The 27890-nt window shown below is 42.6% G+C and overlaps 1 protein-coding gene across 1 annotated transcript in view; it reads right to left on the reverse strand.

Annotated features, from left to right (window-relative positions):
• MATN2 (matrilin 2) overlaps window positions 1-27890 on the reverse strand; it is a 100236-nt gene that overhangs the window by 62274 nt on the left and 10072 nt on the right. Inside the window, exons 2-3 of the mRNA XM_065398125.1 lie at window positions 13793-14362; window positions 3343-3465 (exon numbers count right to left, since the gene is read on the reverse strand). Coding sequence (XP_065254197.1) covers window positions 3343-3465; window positions 13793-14362 — 693 coding nt within the window. The remainder of the gene's footprint in view (window positions 1-3342; window positions 3466-13792; window positions 14363-27890) is intronic.

Consider the following 27890-nt stretch of genomic DNA (forward strand, 5'->3'; position numbering starts at 1 on the left):
GTATGTTAATTTAACAGTTTCATGATGAAATGTATAAAATACAGGAGTCAAAAAGACATCCATACATACGGGGGAACTACCACCTTTTCCAGTCTGCATTAAAATCAGTAAAACCTTGCTGACTGCAATTAATTTAAGGACTCTTAACAATAAGAGTCACCAATCTGCTGCATTCTCACAGCAGAATGGCACACAATAAAGAAAACAAACGATCAGTTCTTCTGAAATATGCCAGCTGCTGTTTGAATCCTCTTCTCCTAACGTAACTATTCACCACTTCTCATTTGTTAATTTAAAAAAGGTGTTAAAATATCTAAATAAGGAAACTATGCAGGAAAGAATGGAAAACTAAACTTATAAACTTAGATAAATACATCTGGTTCATGTTGATAATGTATTGCCCTAAATGTAAACATGACAGAGGTTTATTTTGCACAAAGGTCAGGTAGGGAATGTGTTTTTGTCTCTGTGTGCTTGTGAAAATCAGAGGCCAACAGCAATAGCTAGGGGTCAGGGTCTGTATAAGCTTCCCACACACAACTCTACCAATGCACTTAACACCAGAAGTACAACACATCTTCTCTTTCCATACTTGATCTCTCCAGCACGTACGGTGCTGTTTGCCTCAAACTGTTTGGTGATGTAAAAATATGTCTAGTAGGGAGTATCCTGAGAGCAGACTACATAATTCATTTCACTTTTGAGGTTAGCTAACTGGAACCAAGTGTCATCTGACTGACAGATGGATGGATGAATGAATGCATTCATGCAAGCAAGCAAATATGGAAAAACAAGAAAACACATATTTAAGACAAAGTATGGGAGAATAATGTAAAATTTAATCTTGCATATTTTGAATCACAGCTGGAGGAAGGAAGAACAGGATGAGGAGAAATCGGGCTCTAAAGAATGCTATTGCAGAAACAGCAGAGGAAATGCTAACACATTAAAGGCCATTGTGCGATGCTCCCCTTAGTGATTCACACACACAACTCCAACTGACAACTTTGAAGTCCCACTAAAGATTGAAAGCAGAGTAGGGTATATGTCTACACAGCATTCTGGAATAAGCCTCTCACCTGGGTCAACAGACTTGGCCAAGGAAGACTCACAATGCAACTTCAAAGGGCTGTCACACAGCTATTTTTAGAATGCTAGGGCGAGCCCCGCTAGCCCAGTTCTGTCGATCAGGGCTAGGAGGCTCGCTCCAAAATGCTGTACAGACATACCCATAGAGCCCAGAATCTGCAATTCCAGTTGAGTTCCTGGCGATACATAAGCGTATAACATAATAGAAAACAGCAAGAGCTAATAAAGAAAGGATCTTATCCAAAAATGAATAGCAATTAAATTCAGTTATCAGGTTCAATTTTTTGAGAGGGGGATAGCAGTGTGAAAGTGAGAGAAAATAAAATAAAAATGCTGAATTTCAACTAGTTTTCAGGAACTATGATCTATTCTAGACAGCCGGGGAAGAGGGAATATTTCTTCAAAAATACATTTGTTCTGTGAAAATGACGAGCTGTGGAAGGAGTGAGAGAATAGATAATTTATCTGATGTGATCATGACAAAAAAAATTAGCAAGTCTCAGAAGACTTCCTTTTCTAATCTTCTTTTTTGAGGCAGGGAAACTGGGAGAGCAGAGTAATTTAAACTACATTTTGGAATTGATTTTCATCAAAAGGAAGAATGGGATAAGCACAAGAATAGGAGTCAATAGATCTGGATTCAATACCTATATGCTGCCTGAGCTTGAACAAGTAACTTATAAGTTTCAATTTCCCCATGTGTAACACGAGAGCGCAGGAGAAGTAATACATACAAGTGTACATGGGTGTATTGTGAAGTTTAGTTTATTATATTTGCAAAGTAATTTGAGAGTCTTGGATGGAAGAAGTTGTAGAAGTAAAAAGTATTATTCTTAAAGTTTTGTTACAGTAAAGGGGAGACCCCACAGATGAAATCTCATTGTGAAAGGGTAGTCAAAAAAAGCAAACAAAATGATAGGGTGCACAAAGAATGGGTCAAAATAATATATTATTATCTTTAAATAATTGGTACCCTCACCTGGAGTACTGTAATCAGTTCTGATCCCCCTCTCTTAGAAGATAGATAGCAGATATAGAAGGCATTGACAGACTTCTATATGAGGAAAGGCTGGAGTGACTGGGACTGTTTCATTTAATATGGAGATGTTTAAGAGTGAACATGTGCCTCGCGCATAGTGTGTGGTACCACACATAATAAACATGATAGAGATATTTAAAATGGATGGATGGTACAGAGAAGGTAAATTAGGCACCTCCAATTTACCCTCTCACATAATATAAGAACAATTTGATATTCAATTACAATGAAAGGCAACAAATGTAAAACTGATAAAAATAAATACTGTTTATACAAAGCATAATTAACCAGTGGAACTCATTACTATACAGCAGTGGTTCCCAAACTTGTTCCACCACTTGTGCAGGGAAAGCCCCTGGAGGGCCGGGCCGGTTCGTGTACCTGCCGCGTCCGCAGGTTCGGCCAATCGCGGCTCCCAGTGGCCGCGGTTCGCTGCTCCAGGCCAATGGCAGCTGGTGGAAGCGGCGGCCAGTATGTCCCTCGGCCCGCGCCGCTTCCAGCAGCTCCCATTGGCCTGGAGCAGCGAACCGCGGCCGGTACACGAACCGGCCCAGCCCACCAGGGGCTTTCCCTGCACAAGCGGCGGAACAAGTTTGGGAACCACTGCTATACAGCATCATGGAGGCTAATTGCTTAGATTTAAAAAATATATTAGCCCTTTATGTGAATAACAAGAACATCCACAATTATGTTAGATAAGAAGAATTAAACAGTTTATTGAAAGGATATAAAACCTCATGATTTAGATAGGGGTTAGGAAGAATCTTCCCCTCAAGTTATTTCATCATTGTCCCTCGAGGGGTTTATTGCACCTTCCCATACTATCTGGTACTGGCTATGACCTGAGACAGGATACTGGACGAGATGGACTGTTGGTTAGAGCTGGTATGGAAATGATTGTTTCCTGTCTTGGTTCTTTCCAAGACCTCTGGCTTTCATACACCAACAAATATAAATACCATTTCACTTTGTTGCAGTACAATGCTACAGTTTTTAAAAATTAACTTAAAGCTGACAGGCTTTGGAAGGGCTCACAAGAGCTTTTCCATTTACCAAAAAAAGAGGCAAAACTTTGCCCCATCTAATTTGTTTTGGAGACCTCCAATGGTTTTATGCTCACTTGAGTCCTCTTTTTTCCCCTCGTTGAAGGTGAGAGAGTTTGCATGTGTCATGGGAATAAGAAAAAAAAAAAGAAGTTAGAAAAGATAACTTACTGCTGCAAGTCTTCTGGTCAGCGTTCAGAATGTATCCCTGTTTACATTTGCACATGTAGGAGCCAGGAGTGTTAATACAGAAGTGATCACAACCATGCTCAGTTATACTGCACACATGGGGCACTGAAAAAAGAAACATCAGTCATTACCATGATCAGTTAATGGTGACTATAACTAAAGTGAAAATAAATTGCTTGTTAAGGATACTATAAAAATCTAGAGTTTCTAAAATTAATTTTCAACAGCTGAGACAAACACAGAAATCTTAAATCTCCATGTGTTATTATGAAACATACAACAAAGCCATAATAAGGAGTATATATTTATGCCTGAAAATATTTTGTACTTAAGGTATTTCTGTGCCTTGTTGAAATTTATATTATGTTTTTGTGAATGGAGTTACCCATGTGCAAGTTTTCTACCTTAACAGTTAAAATTTTACATGGAGTTAATATAAATAAAACACAAATTATAGAAGAGTTATTTTCATACACAGTAAGTCAGATATCTTAAAATGTTGAATACTGTGGATTTTAAAGAGATATAGAGTCCAATAAAACAAATATATCACATTAAGCTAGTTCGAGAAATAAAATGACTTTAAATACATTCACTTCTATGGAGTATTTCATTATATGACGGTTGAACGAAGAAAATAACCCTACATCAGACTAATGAAATAGAGTGAGTAGCAGACAAACTGATGAGGAAACTTACACTATTCAGGTAATACAGTGCTGAATGTCATATAAGCATGCAGCTAGATTAAACTGAGGCCCATTCACCTGTAGTCCAATACACAAAAACTGAGCACTAGTATTTTTTTCCCCAGGAAAAGCAGAATAACAGCCTTTCTGAATTAAAAAAAAATATTTTTTACTTTCTCACCAAATTAAATTGCAAGTTAAAAGTAGCAAAACGCAAAAGAGTGGGAAAGGAAGAAGGAAAGAAAGCAGTTAGGGCTAGCTCTGTAGTGTTCATTGCTGTTTTATTGGGCTTTTGCTTTCTAGATCAGACTGACTCTGGGCATTAAGAATCCCCTACAATCTTTACTTTCCACTTGAACATTGCTTAGATGTCACTTCTGTCACATATGGTGAAACCCTTCCCAGTGAATACCTAGTTACAGATAAGTATACTTTGTGCAGTAGCCAGCTAAGAATTTAAGGGGTCTTCATTGTACTAGGTGGATGAACCTCTAAATTTATGGACTATATACATTTAACCGCCATATTTTTCTAATGGTCCCAACAGAAACCAGAGAAACAGCTCAGCGTGTGGTGAGTGTGGTACTTTTAAAGAAAAAACGTGGTTGAGAAACACATACCCTGCATCTAGTCTTTGGAACAGTCTCCAGCATTATGAATTCACAACCAATGTACAAACCAACACTATTTCTAACCCTCATATTAAAATGTTTGGATCATAATATCTGCTGTACTACAACTACAACTTTTCAAGTGCTTTCATTTATGTGGATAAGGATCTGCTGGAAGGAACTCCTTGTCTTTTTCTTTTGCATTAATACTCTTCTGAAAGTGAAATGTAAGCTCTCTGATGCTTCTCCAAACACAAGTCTCCTGCTGGCTGTATGCCACTAGCCACAATAATTAAATACTATCTTATTATGACAAAAAAAACCTTTTAAATCTGCCAATTGCTAAGCAGAAAATGAAGTCATTTTAATGTCCCAGGCATTAGGGAATCTTCCATTTACAAAGTGAGCAAATGCAGCACAAGCTGTATTTATAGACTATTACATCAAAAAACCACACACTACCTTAGAAGAACATCCAAGTTGCAAGAACATTCAAGTACTCAGAAGTCAGGAAATACTAGAATTAAGGTTGCCTGTGGGTATGTCTATACTGAAATGTAAGCCCAGGTTTAGACTCAGGCTCAAACCCAAACCCCACTTCCACCTACACACAGTTCTGTCTGACTCAGGCCCGGGTACTGGCCCCCAGGACCCTGCAGTGGGTGGAAGATTCGAGTCCAGCCCCATGGCAGCCCGAACTCCATCTTTTGCATTGTGATACAGCTCGGTCCTGGGTCCCCCAGACTTGGGACCTGAGAGTCTCACAATGCTATCTCACAATTCCATGGGCCGGTGTTCTTTATCCTCTCTATAGCCAGTTGACGCCCAGGAAATGGAAGCAACCCTCTTTGTTCAAGTACAGTAGCTCAGTGTTTAACCCTTCCATTTTATTCTGACCACAGAGCTGCAGACACATTGAACCTTCTCCTGTGTTTGCAATGGCCACCAACCAGAAGTCTTTTGCCAACAGCGCTGCTTCCTGATCACAGGAGCACAGCCAGATTTTGGTGAATCTCTGGTGCAAGGTGAGCAAAATGTTAAATTTTAGCAAGAGTTCCAGGAATGACCATGCGTCCCAGGAAATAGTGAAGAAGCTGGCAGCATTGGGGATTCACCAGACACATGTCCAGTGCAGGGAGAGGATTAAGTGGCTCAAGACCGACTATCGGAAAGCCAGGATGAGAACCGCACATCTGGGAACTTGCCATCATCCAGCCTCTTTTATGAGGGGTTTGACCAGGTGCTGGGTACTGCACCAAGCACAGAGCCACCAGAGCTTCATGACAGCCTGGTCAGCCAGGATGGCAACCTTCTCACCCCTGAATCCAGTATAGGACCAGATGATGCTACCAAAATGACTGTTCCTGAAACCAGTCCTGAAGGAGGCTTTGCTGCTGGAGCAGCTGCAGCACATCCTGGGTCTTTACTCGGAGGAGCTTTTTGATGTCTCCCCAGAGAAGCAGCCCGCGATGGAACTGGCAACAGAAATGGAAGAGGCAGAAGTTGTCCCAGAGCCTGGTAGGTTTCTAGCTCCATCTGTGTTTTTATTAATATAGTAATGGGAAGGATTTCTGGATTATGAACCAATGCAAAAGTTATTACAGTCACAGATAGCTGTGGCTAATGGCAGATTGCACGCTAGCGGCTTAGGAACCTGCCCCACCCTTTGGAATATAAAATGGACACCAGGGAGTAGAAACAGTGGAACAAGCATTTTTAAAAAGTTTTAATAGAAGTCCACACATTCTTGCTATGATGTGGAGGGATGTTAAAAATATGTACCTTATACTGCCTTCCCTGTTACTGTGCCGCTCCACTTCTCCCCAATGGTTTAACAAGCCTCATGTAAACAGTGAACCGTATGAGGGGGAGGGAAGTGAAATGTAGTCCACTTACAAATGTAGTCCATTTAAGCTAACTGTAGCCCATGTAGCCCACAAGTTATGAAAACATTTGTCTGAAATATAGCTGGAAGTTCGTATGCAGTCCAGAAATATGCCAGGAATGGGTGGAGGTGGCTGTTGAATTCTTGACCAGTCTGTATTAGCATGTGTGTTTGCATGCAGTCCTAACAGGCTGCACTGGAAGCCATGGGGAGGCAGTAATACATGGGGATGGTAATGCAGCATCCTGATTGCCCCATGAATTTTGACCCAATCTCAATTGCTGAAAGCGCCTCTCCCCCCAAGCTCTCTCTCCCCGCAGCAGCACCTGGGCTGGAGGGAGAGGCGCCTCACCCCGCAGCAGCAACTCTGATAGGCACCCCTCCCCCGGCCCCAGCAGGTCCGGGCCAGGGGAGGGCCACCCTGGCCACGCCTGGGGCTGTCCTGCTCCGGCTGTGCCTGGGGCCGCTCCGGCTGTGCCACCCTGGCCATGCCTGGGGCTGGGCCACTCTGGCCGCAGCAGAGTTGGGACCAGGGGAGGGGCACCCCGGCCACCGCAGGTTGGGGACCGGGGAAGGTGCACCCCTTTCCCAACCGGGTTCCCGGAGCGCCTGCGTGGTGCTAATAGGGTGCTGCGCCGCCACGCAGCTTACAGGGAACTTAGCTGATCACTATTCTCCAGGCAGTTCATGTACCTGTCACAAATCTGTCCATGGTAGAGCTGTATGGGGAGTGCACATACATAAGTCCAATTACCCCCACCCCAGCAGGCATTGTGGGGTATGTCTTTCTGGTGGGCCAGAGCTCAACCCTCCGCCTGAGCCTCTTGGCTGTTTCTTCCCCTCTTGGGGCCCCAGGTGAAACAACAAAACAGCCTACAGTCAACAAACAAGGTAACTCACCCCCTCCCCCTCTGCTCCTACACACACACACACACACACACACACACACACACACCCGTGGCAGCTCCTGGATTTTCATTTTAATAATGTATAGCAGGGGTAGGCAACCTATGGCACGTGTGCCAAAGGCGGCACGCGAGCTGATTTTCAGTGGCACTCACACTGCCCGGGTCCTGGCCACCGGTCCGGGGGGCTCTGCATTTTAATTTAATTTTAAATGAAGCTTCTTAAACATTTTAAAAACCTTATTTACTTTACATACAACAATAGTTTAGTTGTATATTATAGACTTATAGAAAGAGACCTTCTAAAAACGTTAAAATGTATTATAGGCACACGAAACCTTAAATTAGAGTGAATAAATGAAGACTCGGCACACCACTTCTGAAAGGTTGCCGACCCCTGATGTATAGCAAAACCTACTGAATCCCCTTAACATTAAATTAAACAAACCTTGGAAAAGACATTAGTTATGCAACTTCCACTTGCAAGAATGACAAGTTACGAATATCTCCCCTAATTTTCCCGTTTTGTCAAAAAATTCCCAATCAGCTCTATCCATCCTGTGGCCTAATAATCTACCACAGTGGCTCTCAACCTTTCCAGACAACTGTTCCCCTTTCAGGAGTCTGATTTGTCTTGCCTACCCCCAAGTTACACCTCACTTAAAACCTACTTGCTTAGAAAATCAGACAAAAATTGAAAGTGTCACAGCACACTATTTCTGAAAATTTGTTTACTTTCTTATTTTTACCATATTATTATAAAATAAATCAATTGGAATATAAACATTGTACTTACATTTCAGGGTATAGTATATAGAACAGTGCAAACAAGTCATTGTCTGTATGAAATTTTAGTTTGTACTGACTTTGCTAGTGCTTTTTATGTAGCCTGTTGTAAAACTAGGCAAATATCTAGATGAACTCCCTGGGAGACCTCTGTGTACCCCCAAGGGTACGCGTACCCCTGGTTGAGAACCACTGATCTACCACACCATTAAACAGACATGGGCTCAACTACTAGCCTTAGCTGCTCAAACCCTGAGCCAAGAAGTGCTGTGGAGGCATTCCCTGAGCACAGGAAGTGCCTTTTGTCAAGCAAAGGCAATCCCGCTCATCCTCCATATCTCTTCCTCTGGAAGGATAGCGGCTGTACCCCAGGGCATGTATGCTGAGGACTTAGAAGCAAACTACAAACAAGGCTTGTATTGTTTACTTGTCACCTACTACCCTGAGAAGTAAGTTACTAACCAAAGTAAAGAACACTTGTGCTGGCCCCACCTCCATATAATTTAAAGTAATAATAATAATACTTTTAAAAAACCAGTTGTGTACTATTTAATGTTCACTCTGTTTAAATTTAAGGTTGTCAATTCACTTTTTATTTATTTATTTTAATGTAACTCCCTACCATGGCTGATAATATAGCAGAAAAAAATTGTCAAATATATTATCTGATGAATTTCACTGTCAGTAGGTTGTGATATCACTGCTTCCACTGGAGTCCTGTTACAATCTGGAGTGGTTCTGGAAATAGTAGCTTCTCCACACTGCCCTACCCATATGCATCACCCCTATTCTGGGGGGATCACTTCTAGATGTGAGAGGGCATTTTGGTCTCCCCATCCATTCAGTCTCTCCTGAGAATGCCAGCAAGAACAACAAATTGTGATGGCTCACGTGAGGCAGATGCATATCTACTTGGACATGGGTTCCATACAATTCTGAACACACTAATTTGCATTAACATCTTCCAACGCAGTCTCTATGCATCAGGGTAAAGTAAAATAGAAAAACGTATTTTAACATATGGATTAGAACAGATCTTCTGCATTAATCTTAATATATTAGGTATGTCATAGGACTTTTTAAAAACCTGTCTAAATACATAATTACCTGATATAAAACTGTGACCAAGGGACCTCTTGGTGCCCATTAGCAGAAGGAACAGGGCTGCATAGGGTTACAGGGATCCCTTTGGTCTACAGAATAGTTTATCAACGGGTGTCATGTAAGGTCTCTATTGAAAGCCTGCATCACTGATCATCCTAATCATTGAGAAATGTATGTAGGGATAATATGTTATGTTATCTCTCTCTCTCTCTCTTTCTGTGTATATATATAAGTTAGGGTCTGAATTGGGGCTGGTCACCAGAACGTGATAAACAAGTTTTGTTCAGGCAGGACATGCTTATCCACCTGTCCGGCTATATGTAAATTGGATATTGTATAATTCACAATGAACGCCTATTTACAGCCTGAGCAAAACACTACTCAAGTGCACAAAATGCTAATCAAGATATTACAGGGGGAGATTCTCTACAGGAACAAACAAGCAGCAGGAGTTACCCTGTTTACAAGTGAAGACAATGGATCATCATGAACTATATCTGGGACTGCAGCAAGGGCAGGCTGTGGGGGCAGGCTGCCAGCTGTCTTATGAATGGAGGATCACAGCCAGTCTGACTGTTTAACCCTGGCAGAGAAACTTTGGGCAAGCTATCCTTTATGAGACAGGAGAATGACTTGTTAGTTAAGTTCAGGCTCTAGAAAGCATATTATGATTTTATTTGTGTCTATTAAATCTGTTTGCTTCTTCTTGAATCTCTGTTCTTTGTTAAATAAATTCATAGTATAGTATAGTATAAACAAATCTAAGTGCTGTGAGTTGAGTGGAGCCATGATGCGGAGGTGAAACTGATATGCTAGTGTGAATATTCCTTTGGGAGTAGCAGATGTGTGAATGTTGTGACTGTCTAGTGGCACAGGGGCTGGACATTCCAGGGGGACGCTCAGAGTGCTTGGGGTTTGGAGTGTGCCTATTGCTTACCTGCAGAGGGACTGCGGAGCCTGCATGAGCTGAGAAGGGAATGCTTGTGTGGCCTGTGGCTGATGGAGTTGGGGAGATTCATAGATTCATAGACTCTAGGACTGGAAGGGACCTCAAGAGGTCATCGAGTCCAGTCCCCTGCCCTCATGGCAGGACCAAATACTGTCTAGACCATCCCTGATAGACATTTATCTAACCTACTCTTAAATATCTCCAGAGATGGAGATTCTACAACCTCCCTAGGCAATTTATTCCAGTGTTTAACCACCCTGACAGCTAGGAACTTTTTCCTAATGTCCAACCTAAACCTCCCTTGCTGCAGTTTAAGCCCATTACTTCTTGTTCTATCCTTAGAGGCTAAGATGAACAAGTTTTCTCCCACCTCCTTATGACACCCTTTTAGATACCTGAAGACTGCTATCATGTCCCCTCTCAGTCTTCTCTTTTCCAAACTAAACAAACCCAATTCTTTCAGCCTTCCTTCATAGGTCATGTTCTCTAGACCTTTAATCATTCTTGTTGCTCTTCTCTGGACCCTCTCCAATTTCTCCACATCTTTCTTGAAATGCGGTGCCCAGAACTGGACACAATACTCCAGTTGAGGCCTAACCAGCGCAGAGTAGAGTGGAAGAATGACTTCTCGTGTCTTGCTCACAACACACCTGTTAATGCATCCCAGAATCATGTTTGCTTTTTTTGCAACAGCATCACACTGTTGACTCATATTTAGCTTGTGGTCCACTATAACCCCTAGATCCCTTTCTGCCATACTCCTTCCTAGACAGTCTCTTCCCATTCTGTATGTATGAAACTGATTGTTCCTTTCTAAGTGAAGTACTTTGCATTTGTCTTTATTAAACATCATCCTGTTTACTTCAGACCATTTCTCCAATTTGTCCAGATCATTTTGAATTTTGACCCTATCTTCCAAAGCAGTTGTAATCCCTCCCAGTTTGGTATCATCTGCAAACTTAATAAGCGTACTTTCTATGCCAATATCTAAGTCGTTAATGAAGATATTGAACAGAGCCGGTCCCAAAACAGACCCCTGCGGAACCCCACTCGTTATACCTTTCCGGCAGGATTGGGAACCATTAATAACTACCCTCTGAGTACGGTTATCCAGCCAGTTATACACCCACCTTATAGTAGCCCCATCTAAGTTATATTTGCCTAGTTTATCGATAAGAATATCATGCAAGACCGTATCAAATGCCTTATTAAAGTCTAGGTATACCACATCCACCGCTTCTCCCTTATCCACAAGACTCGTCATCCTATCAAAGAAAGCTATCAGATTGGTTTGACATGATTTGTTATTTACAAATCCATGCTGGCTATTCCCTATCACCTTACCACCTTCCAAGTGTTTGCAGAGGATTTCCTTAATTACTTGCTCCATTATCTTCCCTGGCACAGAAGTTAAACTAACTAGTCTGTAGTTTCCTGGGTTGTTTTTATTTCTCTTTTCCCCCTGGCAGACACAGACAAGACTTCTCACGCGAAGGGCAGGTTTTAAGGAGGTGCCTCACAACCCCGGGTACCCCCAGGAAGGATCACAGAAGCCATTTGCCTATTGCAAAGTAGTGTACATTAGCAAAGATTACTTTTAACTTTATTGCATGAATGAACAATACGGCAGTAATGGCTGTTCATAAGTTTTTGTACACAAAAAGGACTGCAGATGGAACAAAAGTACTACTTAGTTTTCATGTCTCATTTCTAATATCAAGGCACGTGCAGAGATATTTCTTTGCACACTGTCAATATTTAAGGATTTGGAAGGGTTCTATATATACTGCCTGAACTCTGTATTTTGATTATAGCCAAGAGATCATTGTGACCCTAACAGCAGCCCAGTGCAAGAGGGCAAGGGGCTCATTGGTATCTGGCAGTAAACTTCAAATGGCATGACCAGTTTGGCATACCCCAGGTCATAAAGGTCATAAACTATATCTGATATGTGTCCTGTAAGGTGTCACTGGAAAACTAGTAATGCTGATCAGTAATATTCTTGCCTGGTGTATGTACAGTAAATGCCCAAGGAACCATACAAATGTGAAGGGAGTGGGTAAACAGGTTTCTCCAAGATAAAGACAAGCTGATGCCTCCAGCCAGGTGTCATCAGAGTCATTTGGTAATCACATGGCAAGGATTCATTTGCATCGCAGCGGGTGGAACAGAAACATTTGCATTTTTGCAAACACCAATGGTGGAAGAAACCAGCATGGAACTTCCTTCACCACCAGATTCCACGTCTCCTTCCCCACAGCTTGAATTAACCTTACTTTGTGTGGGGGGGGGGCAGGGGAAAACCTTCAGAAGAATCCATTTCACAAGGTCACTGGACTCTAAAAAAGAGGGGCAAAGAACCCCACGTTACCTTTCAAAGGAACAGAGCTCTCTGGAGTTTATGGAAGATCCTGGCCAGAGGGGTGGTAATGTGTCTTGCTGGATGGTAGTGTGGTAAGAATCTGACCTTGAACTAAGACTACAGATTTGTTAAATCTTAATCTCTAGGAAGTGTTTTTCACTTTTATTTGCTTGTAACCATTTCTAACTCTATGCTTCATACTTGAATTCATTTATAATCCTATCTCCTTTTGGTAATAAACTTTTTACTTTTAATCTAAATCCACTCAGTGCTGTTTGAATTGAAGTGATTGTTAACTCCAGTTAAAGTGATAAACTGTGCATTTTGTCCCTTTAGTGGAGCAAACAAACCTCTGATTGGTCCAGGAAAGGATTGCACATTGCAGAGCCCGCGGTTTTGGGAAAATTCAGGACTGTGGGGTGTTGGGGTCATCGTGCAAGGTGTAACCAAAAATCTGGTGGATACAAATGTGAGACTGGGGTGTAACAAGCAGGCTGCTGGAGTCAGAGTTGCAGACCCAGAGGTACGTATCTCACAGACACTCAGTGCATGCTTGTAAGATAGCTGGGAGTGTCCAGAGAAGGGAGCTACAGCAGCATTGCTATTCAAGGCACCCAGGGTTACAGGACAGGCAATGACACAACCCCTCACTGGTTTGGACTGTATCCAGAATCTGACAACCATGAAGCTTAGAAATTTAAAGATCAGTACTAAATGAAAAATATTTTAAAATTAATTTAAATCAAATTACTTATCTGACATTTAAGTAGCAAAGGATGGTAAATTCTGCTAAAATAATAATAATAATAAATAATAAATGGTAAAAGAAGGGTATGTGTATTTCACTCGTTGCATATTTCCACTAGGAATTAAATCACATTTTTAAAGGTCCAACAACAGAATTGGCTCTCTCCCTCCCAGATATGTCTGCTATGCTGAGTGTCTTTTGGATAAACCTCTTTTATTGGTGTATACATTTTATATGAATTAAGCTCCAATGTTTTCTAGTTTAGTTAGCTTTCTGCTTAGCTTTTATATTGCACCACAAAACCTAGGTAATTTTTCTTTGATTTTTTGCATGTTTGTTTTTTACTCTGAATATTTTCACCCAGGCTTTCAAATCCACAAATAGTTGTCTTACCGCAAAGTTTAGTCTGGAATGCAGAGGTTAGCGTTTCAATCTGACTGAAATTAGCCACCAAAAAGACATGCTCTTCATGAGGTTCACTTCCAATGGACTTCAAGGTGTTCATATCCACTCTCCCCACACCAATGGCAAAAATCAGGATGCCTGAGTTCCGGGCTTTAGCTGCAACCTCTGCCACGGGATCCTGTGGTCTCCCATCTGTCACTATCATGATAATTCTGGGCACATTCTGGCTCAGTGGCCGTGCCCCTTCCGATTCTGAAAATGCAATGTTCAGTGCATACTGAATAGCCAGCCCAGTCATGGTGCCAGTGGCCAGGTGCATCATTCTTTTCACTGCTCGTTCCACATCATGTTTCCTCCTGAACGTCTTCAATGAAAACTCATGTTTGACTGTGCTGCCATACTGAATGAGGCCTACTCGGGTGACGTCAGGACTGATGTCTAGGAACTGCAAGATGGTTAAAATGAATTCCTTCACTTTTTCAAAGTCGTAAGGACGTACACTGCGAGAGCTGTCGATGATGAAGACGAGATCAAGACGTTTGCGGTTGCAAGCATTCTCTGGAAGAGGGAAAAAAACCAAAGATAATTTGACTAGAATTCTAAAATACAAAGCAGATCAGCCTGGCCCAAAGACTCAACTGTGCTGGCAAAACAATGAGCTACTATGTATCTCAAGGGAAAGCAAAGTCCAGCCACGGACCAAATACTATTTTTCTACAATTCAGCACCCAATGCAGAGGGGTGATCTCCAGAGAGTACAATTTCCATGGCATGTGTGCGCTTGCACACATGCACGCACACACTTTCTAGTAACATTCTGGTCATTTCTGTCCCTCACTGCACTTTCCTTTCCCTCTCTTGTACCTCCTATCCTGCTCCTCTGGCTTTTTCAATGCCTGTTATTCCCTCTTCCCTTCTCTCCTCCTCCTCCTCCTCCTTCCCCTACATTTTCTGTCTGTCCTTCCCATCATCTTCAATGCTTTTTCAGTCTCTCTCTTGTTCCAACAATCTCTCTTTTCTCCTTCCTCCTCCACTTTCCCGAACCCAAATTTCTCATTCTTTTAGCTATCTCACAAACGTTTTAATCTTTCTCTATTCCCATTACCTTTCAGCACTTTTCACCACTGTAAGGAGGGAAAGAGGAGGAAGAGGGAGTTGGCATAGGTATTTATCATATAGTCTTTAACTGCATGGTCACATACTATTTTTTCCACTGGACCCCTGCTTCATTCAGTGCACAGGATGGGCAATGCTGACTGAATGAGCAGCTATTCAATATTTTGTTTTGTCCTCATTGTTCAAACTGTGGCCCTATGACTTATTTACTGCACACTATTCAAACTCTGCTCTGAAGACAGAATTATTACTTTCCTCATGGGCTTTTCTATGGAACTCATCACTAAAGTATCTGATTGCTTCACATACATTAATTAATTAAATTTTATCTGTGATGAATGGTGGTATTATTATCCCTATTTACAGAGGGGGAACTGAGACACAGAGCATTTAAAGGTTAAAACTATCTGCTAGTTTTGTATCCTATTTGAGATGCAATGGGCCTGATTTTTCAGAGAAGTTGGCATTACATAGTGCTGTACACATTCAAAGCACAGCTCTCAGTGACTTCAACAGCAGCTGGGAATACTCAGCACTTCTGCCAATAATACCTCAGGGTAACTTGCCTTCCATCCACACATGGTGGAATTCAACAATATTCACTTTGGGACCATCTTTTTCTCTTCCTGCAGTCCCTTGTCTCATTCACTACACACCTTTCAGCTTCTGCAACAAATGGGGCAGGATTGTATAGACAATAGCCTACTTCACTATCCAGAGCACCATCTATCTTGTGCTCCAAATGAGGCAGGAGTCCTATGAAAAATATAGTATGTGATCAGGTCAGTCAAGATTGTATAATACATACGCACAAGTAGGGTAGCCACTCGCAGGTTCCTGGGATACTGGAGGTGCCAGAACTTCCAAGAATGGCGTGACCCTCCCCCACACTGGTGTCACCTTCCACAAACAGTGCATGTGAGGTTATGCCATACAAAAAGTGCCCCCACTGGTGTGACCTCACATGTACAGTGCATGTGAGGTCATGCCATCTTTAAGTGCATGCTCTCTGTCCCACTAGTGTGACCTCAAACACATGTTGCGTGAGGTCATGCTGCATGGTGGGCACCATGTTTAGGTGATGTCCCCCCACCAGTGTTACCTCGCACACATGGTGTGTTCAAGGTCATGCCAGAGGGAGTAGAGCAGCAGGCTCTTAAAAATGGCGTCCCCCATGCAATACCAGAGAAAACCACATCCAGTTTTGTTCCAGTGCCTGGCGCAGGACAAACCACCCCAAAAGAGGACTGTCTGGCTCAAAGCCAGACAAGTGATCTCCCTACACACAAGGGAGCTGATTTAAAGTTAAATCGGTGCAACTTCTGTGTGTAGACAAGCCCTTAAGTTCTCTTGTGAACAGCTGAAAAATTAACTACATGTTTCTGCCAATGAGAAGAAAGAAAAGGATCCTGTTTCCATTCACTAAATCAGAGGCCTTTTCACAGGCAACCAAAAACATTTGTAGGCATAGAATAGAAATGCTTTTTGCTGACCATAAAGTAACTGCATGAATTTATTCCTGTGGAATCTACAGTACAGCTTTATTCATAAGCAGACGAATAAGCAAGAGCCACATAGTCTTGCAAAATCAAAGGATGTTGAACATAAGCCAAAATGAGCAGAAATGGAATTCCAGTTCTAATGGGATACAGGCTTGCTGGCATATTAACCAATTTTCCATCTCATTATCTTACTGCTCTAATTATTACTTGTTTTAGTTAAAGCAAAATAAAACAAACACCACACAGGTGTGATGTGGGGTAATTGACAGGACTGCGTGCAAAAGGGAAGAAAACCAGCCACTGAAGAAGGGCTAAAGCTGCTTCTCTGGAAAGCTGGTGTTAGAACTGGCATGTCACCAGTAGGGACAGGCCAAAACTGGAACCTCCCACCTGAATCCCTTTGTGTTTCACAGGGAATTTTCAATTTAAATCTAAGAATTTGGACTCACCTCAGTGGCTCTGGTTCCCTAATTCCCCATGTGGGGATTCCGATGGAGATCTCTGTGTAGAGAATCTTGCACAGTATCTGCACAACAGTACTGGAATGTGCTATAGAGCACTGAATGGATTGATAGTAAGGGATAGATTCCACTAGTGATACAATACATCAGTATTATTTTCATCAGTAAAATTCTTATCTATGGTAACCTCAGCTACTTGAAAATAAGACAATAGTTTCTTTGTGGATTTAAATCTTTGTCTTCAAATTTATTTTTTTTTAAATCAACAATTAGATTGTTTAAAGGTGCTATTTTGATGGGTTGGTGGCTATTGTGACAGCTGTGGCATTATTAATGCTGATGTAACTCTCAGTTCAGTGAAAAATAAAACTTTAATCCTTGTATAACATACAACTATTTAACTGAGGAAAATAATGGTATCTTGGGGTGAGTAGACCAACCAGTGTGAGAACAATTCTCTTCCGTTTACATTTAAACTTTTGCTAGACTTCTGACCTTTTGTTTGGCACTTCCTCATTTCCTTGATATTGCAAATTTTAACTTCTCACTTGCCCTATGTACTTTCTCCTTAATTTTGGGAGCTCATCCACTTATTCGCAGAGCAGATAAGCATTTCACAACTTTGGCAAACAACTCCAGACCTGATAGTAATCACCTTCAGTAGTTCATATGAGAAGTGGCACATTCCTAGGCTCTAGAAATGGGAAAGACCTGTTCTGTCATCTAGTTCAACTCCTGGCCAAAGCAGATTCAGTATTGTCAACCCCAGGAGTCCAAAAATCATGAGTCACATCCCTTCAAAATGATGAGATTGGCCCAAAAAACATGACAAAGAAGAAAAGTTAATATCAGTTTTTGGTTCCTTTTGATTTTTACACTCCCTCTGCCCACCTCCAGGGGGAGTGTGAAAAGGATAGTGTTGCAACTCTCCCAAATGTATAGAATAAGGTGATTTTGGCTCTCATTGAAAGGATCCAACTGAGATCAAATTACATACATTTGTATAAAATGCTGCTATACAGTTGGCGATTATGTGGTCACCAAGAGCTTCGGGGGCCCAATAATATCACCAGCAACAGACAAAGTCTATTTAAGAACCAGTTAGACAAACAGCTTTCAGGGATGGTTTAGGTATACTTGGTCCTGGACTAGATGACTTATTGAGGTCCCTTCCAGGCCTACATTTCCATGATTCTAGCTTCTCCCCAACCCCACAAATCTAATTAAGTAATTCTATGTCCCCTCCATCTCTCCATCTGCCCATTCCCCAGCCCTGCAATTAATTATACACACCCAGCCCCCACATCAACTTTGACCTCCTAGCCTCACACTGATTCTGCTCCTCACTCCAGCCCTTTGCCCCATAAGACATCTCTGCATATCTGGCAGCTGTGGGGGTTCTTCAACCCCTCCCCAGCTTCAGGCAGCAGCTGCAGCAGGGTCTTCTTTCCCCCCTCTACCCAAGCGCAGGGAGGGAGGTCAGTTCCAAGTGTTTTTCACTCCTGCTCCCCCTTCACAGGCCTCCTGTTGCAGGGATAGAGAGTGGAGAGGAAGGAGGGATGAGACAGAGCAGACCGACCAATGTTTCACAGAAGGGGAGGGGGAAAGTGCCACCCTGAGCTGCTGGGCTTTCTTCTCCTTCCTCCTGTCTTCTGAAAATGTTATTGGCTGCTCCATCTCCCCTTCACTACCCCAAAACTCATCTCTGCTCCTGAGAGAAGTGGGAAGCCTTGACTGGCTACTGTTCCACAGGAGACAGGAAAGTGGGGAAGGCAGCCAATCAGAGGATGGTTTCTCTTGGACAGGACTGAAAATCCATGAGCACTGGAGCTTCTGGGGAGACTGGCTCCAGTCAGGGCTAAAACCATGTTATTAAATTGCAAGAGCTGGCTACAGTGAGATTTAATATATATTTACTAGTTTGCCAAGCAGTGGGACTTCCACTACTGCCCCTAGGAGACGTAGGCTAACAGATCTCATTATCAGGAATAATTCTCTGATATTTAGTCTACATTTTTCTCACATATTATTCCTAATTATACCCATTATACTAAATAACGCTCCTCCCCCTTCATGCTATTTACAGCCAAGATTTTGAAAAGTGACTAGTAGTTTCGGGATCCAACCAGAGACTCATTAAAAGGGCCTTGTTTTCCTAAGATGTGTTTGCAATACTTTCTGAAAATCAGGCCCCTCTATAGTGTCTCCAGTTAGGCTCCCAAAAACAGTCACCAAAAATCACTAGTCACTTGTGAAAACTTGGATCTACACCTTTATGTCCCTCCTTAGGTGTTTCTTAATCAAGTTATTTATATTTAGCCTTCACCAAAGGCTCTTAAGCAAAGTAAGCAATCATGGGATAAGAGGGAAGGTCCTCTCATGAATCAGTAACTGGTTAAAACACAGAAAACAAAAAGTAAGAATAAATGGCCAGTTTTCACAATGGAAAGAGGCAAATAGCGGGGTTCCTCAAGGATCTATACTAGGACCAGTGCTGTTCAACATATTCATAAATTATCTGGAAAAAAGGTAAACAGTGAGGTGGCAATGTTTGCAGATGATACAAAATTACTCAAGATAGTGAAGTCCAAAGCTGACAGGAAAGAGTGACAAAAAGGGCCATCCCTAGACATTTTGGTGCGCTACGCAGCCCCCGCCCCTCCACGGGGTGTGTAAGTGTATGGTCCCAGGCCTTTGCGGGGGGGAGAGGGGGCTGGCCCCAGGCCTCCACGGGGGGGGGGCAGGAGCAGGCTTGGGGAGCAGGGGGGAACCGCCCCCCAGCACGAGCCGGCGGAGCGGAGCGGGTTGGGTCGTTCCACTTCCTGCCGCCCAGTGAGTGCAGGGCAGGCCCAGCCCAGCCCGACCCCGCACTCACAGGGCTGCGGGAAGTGGAGTGACCCGGCCCCAGTCCACTCCGCTCTGCTGCCCTGGCTCCCGGACTTTCGGGGAGGAGCGGAATCACCCCCCAGCACTCACTGGCGGCGTGGCTGGGAGCCGGCAGAGTGGAGTGGGCTGGGGCTGGGTTGCTCCACTTGCCGCCGCCCGGTGAGTGTGGGGAGCGCCCAACCCCTGCTGCAGTCCCCCGGGACGTTGCTCAGAGGAAGGAGCGGAAGAGGTGGGGCGGGGCTAGGGCGGAGCAGGGGCGGGGCAGAGGTTTTGGGGACAGGATAGAGTGGGGGCAGGGCTGGGGTGGAGCAGGGGCCGGGGCCATGGGGAAGAGGCAGAGCAGGTGGGGGCAGCTTTCCTGGGCGTCTCAGCTGGCTGTGGGATCGGGCTGGCCACTGGAGCAGCACGCAGCTGCGTAGGGCACCCGGAAATCTGGGGCAATTTGGTGCCCTAAATTTCCTGGTGCCCTATGCAGCTGCGTACTTTGCCTATGGGTAAGAATGGCCCTGGTGACAAATGGATCTCACAAAACTGGGTGATTGGGCAACAAAATGACAGATGAAATTCAGTGTTGAAAAATGCAAAGTACTGCACATTGGAAAACATAATTCTACTATCCCAAAATGATGGTGTCTAAATTAGCTGTTACCACTAAAGAAAGAGATCTTCGAGTCATTTTGGATAGGGCTCTGAAAACATCCACTCATTGTGCAGCAGCAATCAAAAAAGCTAACAGAATGTTAGGAACCATTAGGAAAGGGATAAATAAGAAGACAGAAGATATCATAATGCCACTATAAAAATCCATGGTATGCCACACCTTAAATACTGTGTGCAGTTCTGATCATCCCATCCCTGAAAAGATATATTAGAATTGGAAAAAGTACAGAGTAGGGCAACCAAAATGATTAGGGGTATGGAATAGCTTCCATCAAAGGAGAGATTAAAAAGACTGGGACTGTTCTGTTTGGAAAAGAGATGACTAAGACGGGATATAATAGAGGTCTATACATTCATGAACGGTGTGGAGAAAGTGAATAAGGAAGTGGTATTTACCCCTTCACATAACATAAGAACCAGGGCTCACCTGATGAAATTAATAGGCAGCAGATTTAAAACAAAAGGAAGTACTTCTTCACACAACACACAGTCAACCTGTGGAACTCATTGCCAGGGGATGTTGTGAAGGCCAAAACTGTAACTGGGTTAAAAAAATAATTAGATAAGTTCATGGAGGACAAAGCCATAACTCTTTCTCTAGTTTCCCACATCTCCACACCTTCTTCTTCTTTTTATAAAACGTAGAAATTTAGGGCTGGAAGAGACCTCAAGAGGTTATCTAGTCCAGTGGTTCCCAACCGTTTCTCTGCCATGGCACACCTCGAGTTCCAGGGGCTCTTCCCCTTGCCCTCAGCTGGCAGTTGCAGGAGAGGGAAGAGGCGGGGCAGAGGAGCCGACTGATTGCTCACACACGAGGGGAAGGGGGAAAGAGTGGGAGCTTAAGCTCTGATTGATTGCTCCACTCTTGGAGGAGGCAGGGCCATCGGGCAGATGGCCAATCAGAATGCAGCTTCCCCCCCCTTGTTCTCACAAGTTCTTTAAAAAAAAATTCCGCAGCACACCTCTTTGGACGTGATGGCACACTAGTTGGGAAACACTGATCTAAATCCATTCCCCATGTTAAGGCAGGATTAAATTTTTCTTGTTTCTTCTCTCTCTCAATCTTTTCCTCTTCTCCTCTTATTCTTGCCATCTCCCATGTAGAACAATGGAAACCTTACCAAGCTTGTCCCAAAATGGGTTCATTAATTCATTGTGTGCCAAAAATAGTTCTTAGGCACTGACATTTACAAAGGTTTGAGTTCTGGTTTTCTTCTGCTATGAAAACAGACAAAGTTTGGGTTTGACAAGCTCTCACATATTCACGCATATTTGCATAAGATTTCTTAGTTTGTCAGGAGTAGGTCTGGCCTCCTGGCCATAATAGCAGAGAACTTATGGCTTTTCCTTAATAAACAATATTCAAACTTGAAATTCACTAGCAAGGAGAGCCTCACTTTATTCACAGAGATTTAAGATAAAAAATGCTTGCCAAAAGCTTAGATAGGAAGTGGATACAAATAAATAAATAATTCCAGGGAACTGCAAAAGCTTTGCAAAGGCACATCAAACTTGAACCTACACTGCAAGCTCTTCAAGGCAATTACTGTCTCCTCTTTTCTGTTTGGAAAGTACTTATATCACATTTTGTGGTTATCATCAAAAATAAATACATATGAATAATTCTGAGTGCTTTTTTTGCACAGCCTTTCTTCAGCCTTCATTTTCTTTTCTCTCCTTCCTCCCTTCGCAATCTTCTCCTCCATTTTTTATTGTAAAGCAGGGCTGCCCGGGGGGGGGGGGGGGGGACCTGCGAGCCCTGGCCGAGAATCCCTTTCCTGGCTAGAGGCGCCTTTTTAATTTTTACTTACCCGGCGGCGGTCCGGGTTTTTGGTGGCGGGGGGCCTTCAGTCGTTCTGGGTCTTCGGTGGCGCGGGGCCCTTCAGTCACTCTGGGTCTTCGGCGGCAGGTCCTTCAGTGCTGCCGAAGATGCGGAGCGACTGAAGGACCCGCTGCCGCCGCCACCGACTCGGAGCGCCGCCCGGTGAGTATGTCCGCTCCCCCGCTTTGCCCCAGGCCCCCTGAATCCTCTGGGCGGCCCTGTTGTAAAGTCCTTCAGTAGGGTGACTTGGAGAAAAGTTCTCTCTAATATTTTACAACCTCCAGTCACTTCTTCATTCCCTCTGTGCCAAAACCTTCCATCATGTTCCAGCAGTGATCCTGCCCACAGTCTCTTCCATTTCCTTCCATACACAAACGCTCCATTACCAATCACTGCAGGAGATCATTACATTGTCCCCTTCTTTACCTCTTCCTTCCTGCTTTTTCCGTATTCACCCATACCCAAGCACCATGGTTATGATTAATAGCATTAGTTAGTACCTCCCCTCCCAGAGCACCAAAGAAAGAAATGAGTTCAAATAGTTCTTTAATTCCCTACTCGGGTATGGAGTATTGATATGAAGCACACATCTTGCCATCTACATGGATAACAGGGACACAGATTCTGATGCCCTAGAATTCCTCAGTTGTCCTCACTTGTTTCAGCTGGTCTCAGCTAGGTCTGAATGTCACTTGTGCTCCCAACTCAGAACAGAGGATACATGTAAGGGACTAAGAATCAATTTCCTGAGCAACCACAGGGAAGTGCTGTTGTGCTCCTGCACAATTAGTGCTACATTTAATCCAGTTCCTATGCAGAGTTTGGGGGCAATTTCCCCTCTTTGCTTCCTCCTCCTCCTCCTCCTGCCCATGTAACAAACCATAACAAAAATATGAACGTAAAATAATGTGTGTGTATAGATTCTTAATTTCTTTCTTCTCACAGGCCTGAAACTTCTATGTGGCCTACTTCTCAGCCTTCCTATGGCATCATACTGGGGACATGGAAATAATTATAGCTGAGAAAGGCCAGGTTTAAAAAATAAATAGCTTTTGGAGGACTTGGTTGGAAAATTCAACAAAAAACAATATAACTTTAATGAGTTTGTACTGTTCTCTCAGGATACAATATTAAAATATTTTAAAAGGTATCTAACAATCTTCTTTTAAAATGTGAATTTCTGACTCTGTATACCAATGGAAGTTTCCTATACATTGTAAACTGTCAGTCATCTCAACATTAATCATTAAAGGGATTACTTGTATCCAGAGGGAACACATTCTCACATTTCAGGAGTTGTCTTTTCTGGTTGCCATAAATTCCTTTGGAAACAATACCATGAGCTTTCAAAGCAATTTTCTCCTCTCTTTGCTCACAAGACCACTTTTCTGCTTACCCACCCTTCCTTGTAAAGTGAAAGAGTTTCTCAGAGTCCCCTGAAAAATGCTGCTTACAGTATTTTCACAATCATTTTGCACATCTGCAGTTTTTTCATTGGTAAATTGAAGAGCTCACACTGGAGCCAGGAATGCTACATTTTTGGATGTTTCATGTTCTTTTTTGGCCTGACTTTCCCCTACAGGGAAAATATGCACAGCAGGTTTAGTATTCTGTATGAATGAACACACACACACGCACACAAAGTGGAGTTTTTAATTTTAGAGTTCAGAGTGGTAGCCGTGTTAGTCTGTATCAGCAAAAACAACGAGGAGTCCTTGTGGCACCTTAGAGACTAACAAATTTATTTGGGCATAAGCTTTCATCAAAGCAAACTGTGTTCCAAACAGATATAGTACATAACAGTAGTTTGGTGGTTGTGTTTTTTCAAACAAGCAGTTTCAAGTAGAGTAGGAGTCGGCAATCTTTGGCACGCGGCCCATCAGGGTAATCTGCTGGCAGGTCGCGAGACAAGTTCTTTACATTGACCGTCCGCAGGCACGGCCCCTGGCAGCTCCCAGTGGCTGTGGTTCGCCATTCCTGGCCAATGGGAGCTGCGGGGGCCGTGCTTGCGGATGGTCAACGTAAACAAAATGTCTCCTGGCCCGCCTGCGGATTACTCTGATGGGCCGCGTGCCGAAGGTTGCCGACCCCTGAAGTAGAGAATGCACAATTTAAAAAGAATAAAAACTTTTTGCAGTTTGGTACATGGTTTATAGTATTGTCTCTAGAAACAGTTGTTCCTTTAGTGAATTACAATCTCTATTTAAATAAAGATAGCTAGAGAAATACCAGTGTAATCAGAGAAACATTATGGATACAATTAGGACAGCTTTCAGAAAAAAACTGGACAAAAACATAACTTGTTTTTATTGTACCACTAACAGAACACTTCCCTCCCAGTGTCACAATGGTTACTGTATTAGTAACTATCTGCTGGAAAGAGGCCAGTTCTGTTTGATGCATGACTTAAAAATAACCAGTAAAATCTAAAACACAACAATTTGTAAACTATGTTAGTGTTAAAAATGTGAATAGAGATTGTCCAAAGTTGGGCTATCAAGCGATAAAAAAATTAATCCCAATTAATCGAGTGATTAAAAAAATTAATTGCGATTAATTGCACTGTTAAACAATAGTGGAATACCATTTATTTAAATATTTTTGGATGTTTTCTACATTTTCAAATATATTGATTTCAATTACAACACAGAATACGAAGTGTAGAGTGCTCACTTTATATTTATTTTTGATTACAAGAATTTGCGATGTAAAAAAACAAAAGAAATAGTATTTTTAAATTCACCTAATACAAGTACTGTAGTGCAATCTCTATCATGAAAGTTGAAATTACAAATGTAGAATTATGTACCAAAAAACCTGCATTCAAAAATAAAACAATGTAAAATTTTAGAGCCTACAAGTCCACTCAGTCCTACTTCTTATTCAGACAATCGCTCAGACAAACAAGTTTGTTTACTTTTGCAGGAGATAATGCTAACCGCTTCTTGTTTACATCACCTGAAAGTGAGATCAGGCATTCGCCTGGCACTGTTGTAGCCAGCGTTGCAAGATATTTATGTGCCAGATGCACTAAAGGTTCATATGTCCCTTCATGCTTCAACCACCATTCCAGGGGACACGCGTCCATGCTGATAACAGGTTCTGCTCGATAACAATCCAAAGCAGTGCGGACCAACGCATGTTCATTTTCATTATCTGAGTCAGATGCCACCCACAGAAGGATGATTTTCTTTTTTGGTGGTTCGGGTTCTGTAGTTTCCGCATTGGAGTGTTGCTCTTTTAGACTCCATCTTTTGCCAATAACTTTCCATGCACTTGAGCTGAATGTATAGAAGGAGACTGTGACATCACTTCTTTGTCTTCAATCCTGTTCTTCACCTCTGGACTGTGATTTTCTAACAAAAGGAAGCTTTGAACAAAGGACTGATGACCCCCAGTCCCTTTGGGTGAACCAGAGGGCTTTTTTGCAAGCTAGCAGATTTACCATCATTGCTATGAACCTGATCTACAGACTCTGAAATCACTTGTAACACTGGTCTACAATTTTTGAGAAGTCGTCTGCTTCAGAGATAAAATGTGCTATTTATTATGTATTTTGATGTGCTGAATTCAAATATGACAATTAAAACAACTGATTGGCTACTGTTTCTAAGATATTTAAGTTTTTACATTTTATGTCTATGTATATTGTGTAGATAGTAGAGTTTTAATCATAAATTGTAAACCTAGGTCTTTTCATGTGTTTATGGTTGCTTTACATGATAATATTTCACCTGTCCTGTTTATGTAACACTTTAAAAATCAGCAAAAGGGTTATATAAATAAAATGTATTATGAAACAAAAGGCAAAAAACTATTATGTACATAGTTTAATCCTATTCAGTGTCTACTCGGCGCTTCTTGGCTTGTCTCTTGTATTCGTTAAATGGAGCATCTCTTGTCACTGTCCAGCAATAGTCTGCAAGCATTGATGGGCTCCATTTGCCCTGATAGCGTTTCTCCATTGTTGCAATGTCCTGGTGAAATCGCTCGCCGTGCTCGTTGCTCACTGCTCCGCAGTTCGGTGGAAAAAAATCTAGATGAGAGTGCAAAAAATGTATCTTTAGTGACATGTTGCAACCAAGGCTTTTGTATGCCTTGAGGAGGTTTTCCACCAACAACCTGTAGTTGTCTGCCTTGTTGTTTCCGAGAAAATTTATTGCCACTAACTGGAAGGCTTTCCAGGCCGTCTTTTCCTTGCCACGCAGTGCATGGTCAAATGCATCATCTCGAAGAAGTTCACGAATCTGAGGACCAACAAAGACACCTTCCTTTATCTTAGCTTCACTTAACCTTGGAAATTTTCCACGGAGATACTTGAAAGCTGCTTGTGTTTTGTCAATGGCCTTGACAAAGTTCTTCATCAGACCCAGCTTGATGTGTAAGGGTGGTAACAAAATCTTCCTTGATTCAACAAGTGGTGGATGCTGAACACTTTTCCTCCAAGGCTCCAATGACTGTCGGAGTGACCAATCTTTCTTGATGGAGTGGGAATCTCTTGCACGACTATCCCATTCGCAGAGAAAACAGCAGTACTTTGTGTATCCAGTCTGCAGACCAAGCAAGAGAGCAACAACCTTCAAATCACCACAAAGCTGCCACTGATGTTGGTCATAGTTTATGCACCTCAAAAGTTGTTTCATGTTGTCATAGGTTTCCTTCATATGGACTTCATGACCAACTGGAATTGATGGCAAAACATTGCCATTATGCAGTAAAACAGCTTTAAGACTCGTCTTCGATGAATCAATGAACAGTCTCCACTCATCTGGATCGTGAATGATGTTGAGGGCTGCCATCACACCATCGATGTTGTTGCAGGCTACAAGATCACCTTCCATGAAGAAGAATGGGACAAGATCCTTTTGACGGTCACGGAACATGAACATAAGAACATAAGAAAGGCCGTACTGGGTCAGACCAAAGGTCCATCTAGCCCAGTATCTGTCTACCGACAGTGGCCAATGCCAGGTGCCCCAGGGGGAGTGAACCTAACAGGCAATGATCAAGTGATCTCTCTCCTGCCATCCATCTCCATCCTCTGACGAACAGAGGCTAGGGACACCATTCTTACCCATCCTGGCTAATAGCCATTTATGGACTTAGCCACCATGAATTTATCCAGTCCCCTTTTAAACATTGTTATAGTCCTAGCCTTCACAACCTCCTCAGGTAAGGAGTTCCACAAGTTGACTGTGCGCTGCGTGAAGAAGAACTTCCTTTTATTTGTTTTAAACCTGCTGCCTATTAATTTCTTTTGGTGACCCCTAGTTCTTGTATTATGGGAATAAGTAAATAACTTTTCCTTATCCACTTTCTCAACATCACTCATGATTTTATATACCTCTATCATGTCCCCCCTTAGTCTTCTCTTTTCCAAACTGAAGAGTCCTAGCCTCTTTAATCTTTCCTCATATGGGACCCTCTCTAAACCCTTAATCATTTTAGTTGCTCTTTTCTGAACCTTTTCTAGTGCTAGAATATCTTTTTTGAGGTGAGGAGACCACATCTGTACACAGTATTCGAGATGTGGGCGAACCATGGATTTATATAAGGGCAATAATATATTCTCAGTCTTATTCTCTATCCCCTTTTTAATGATTCCTAACATCCTGTTTGCTTTTTTGACCGCCTCTGCA

This window comes from Emys orbicularis, chromosome 2, assembly GCF_028017835.1.
Source record: "Emys orbicularis isolate rEmyOrb1 chromosome 2, rEmyOrb1.hap1, whole genome shotgun sequence".
Classification (NCBI taxonomy): Eukaryota; Metazoa; Chordata; order Testudines; family Emydidae; genus Emys; species Emys orbicularis.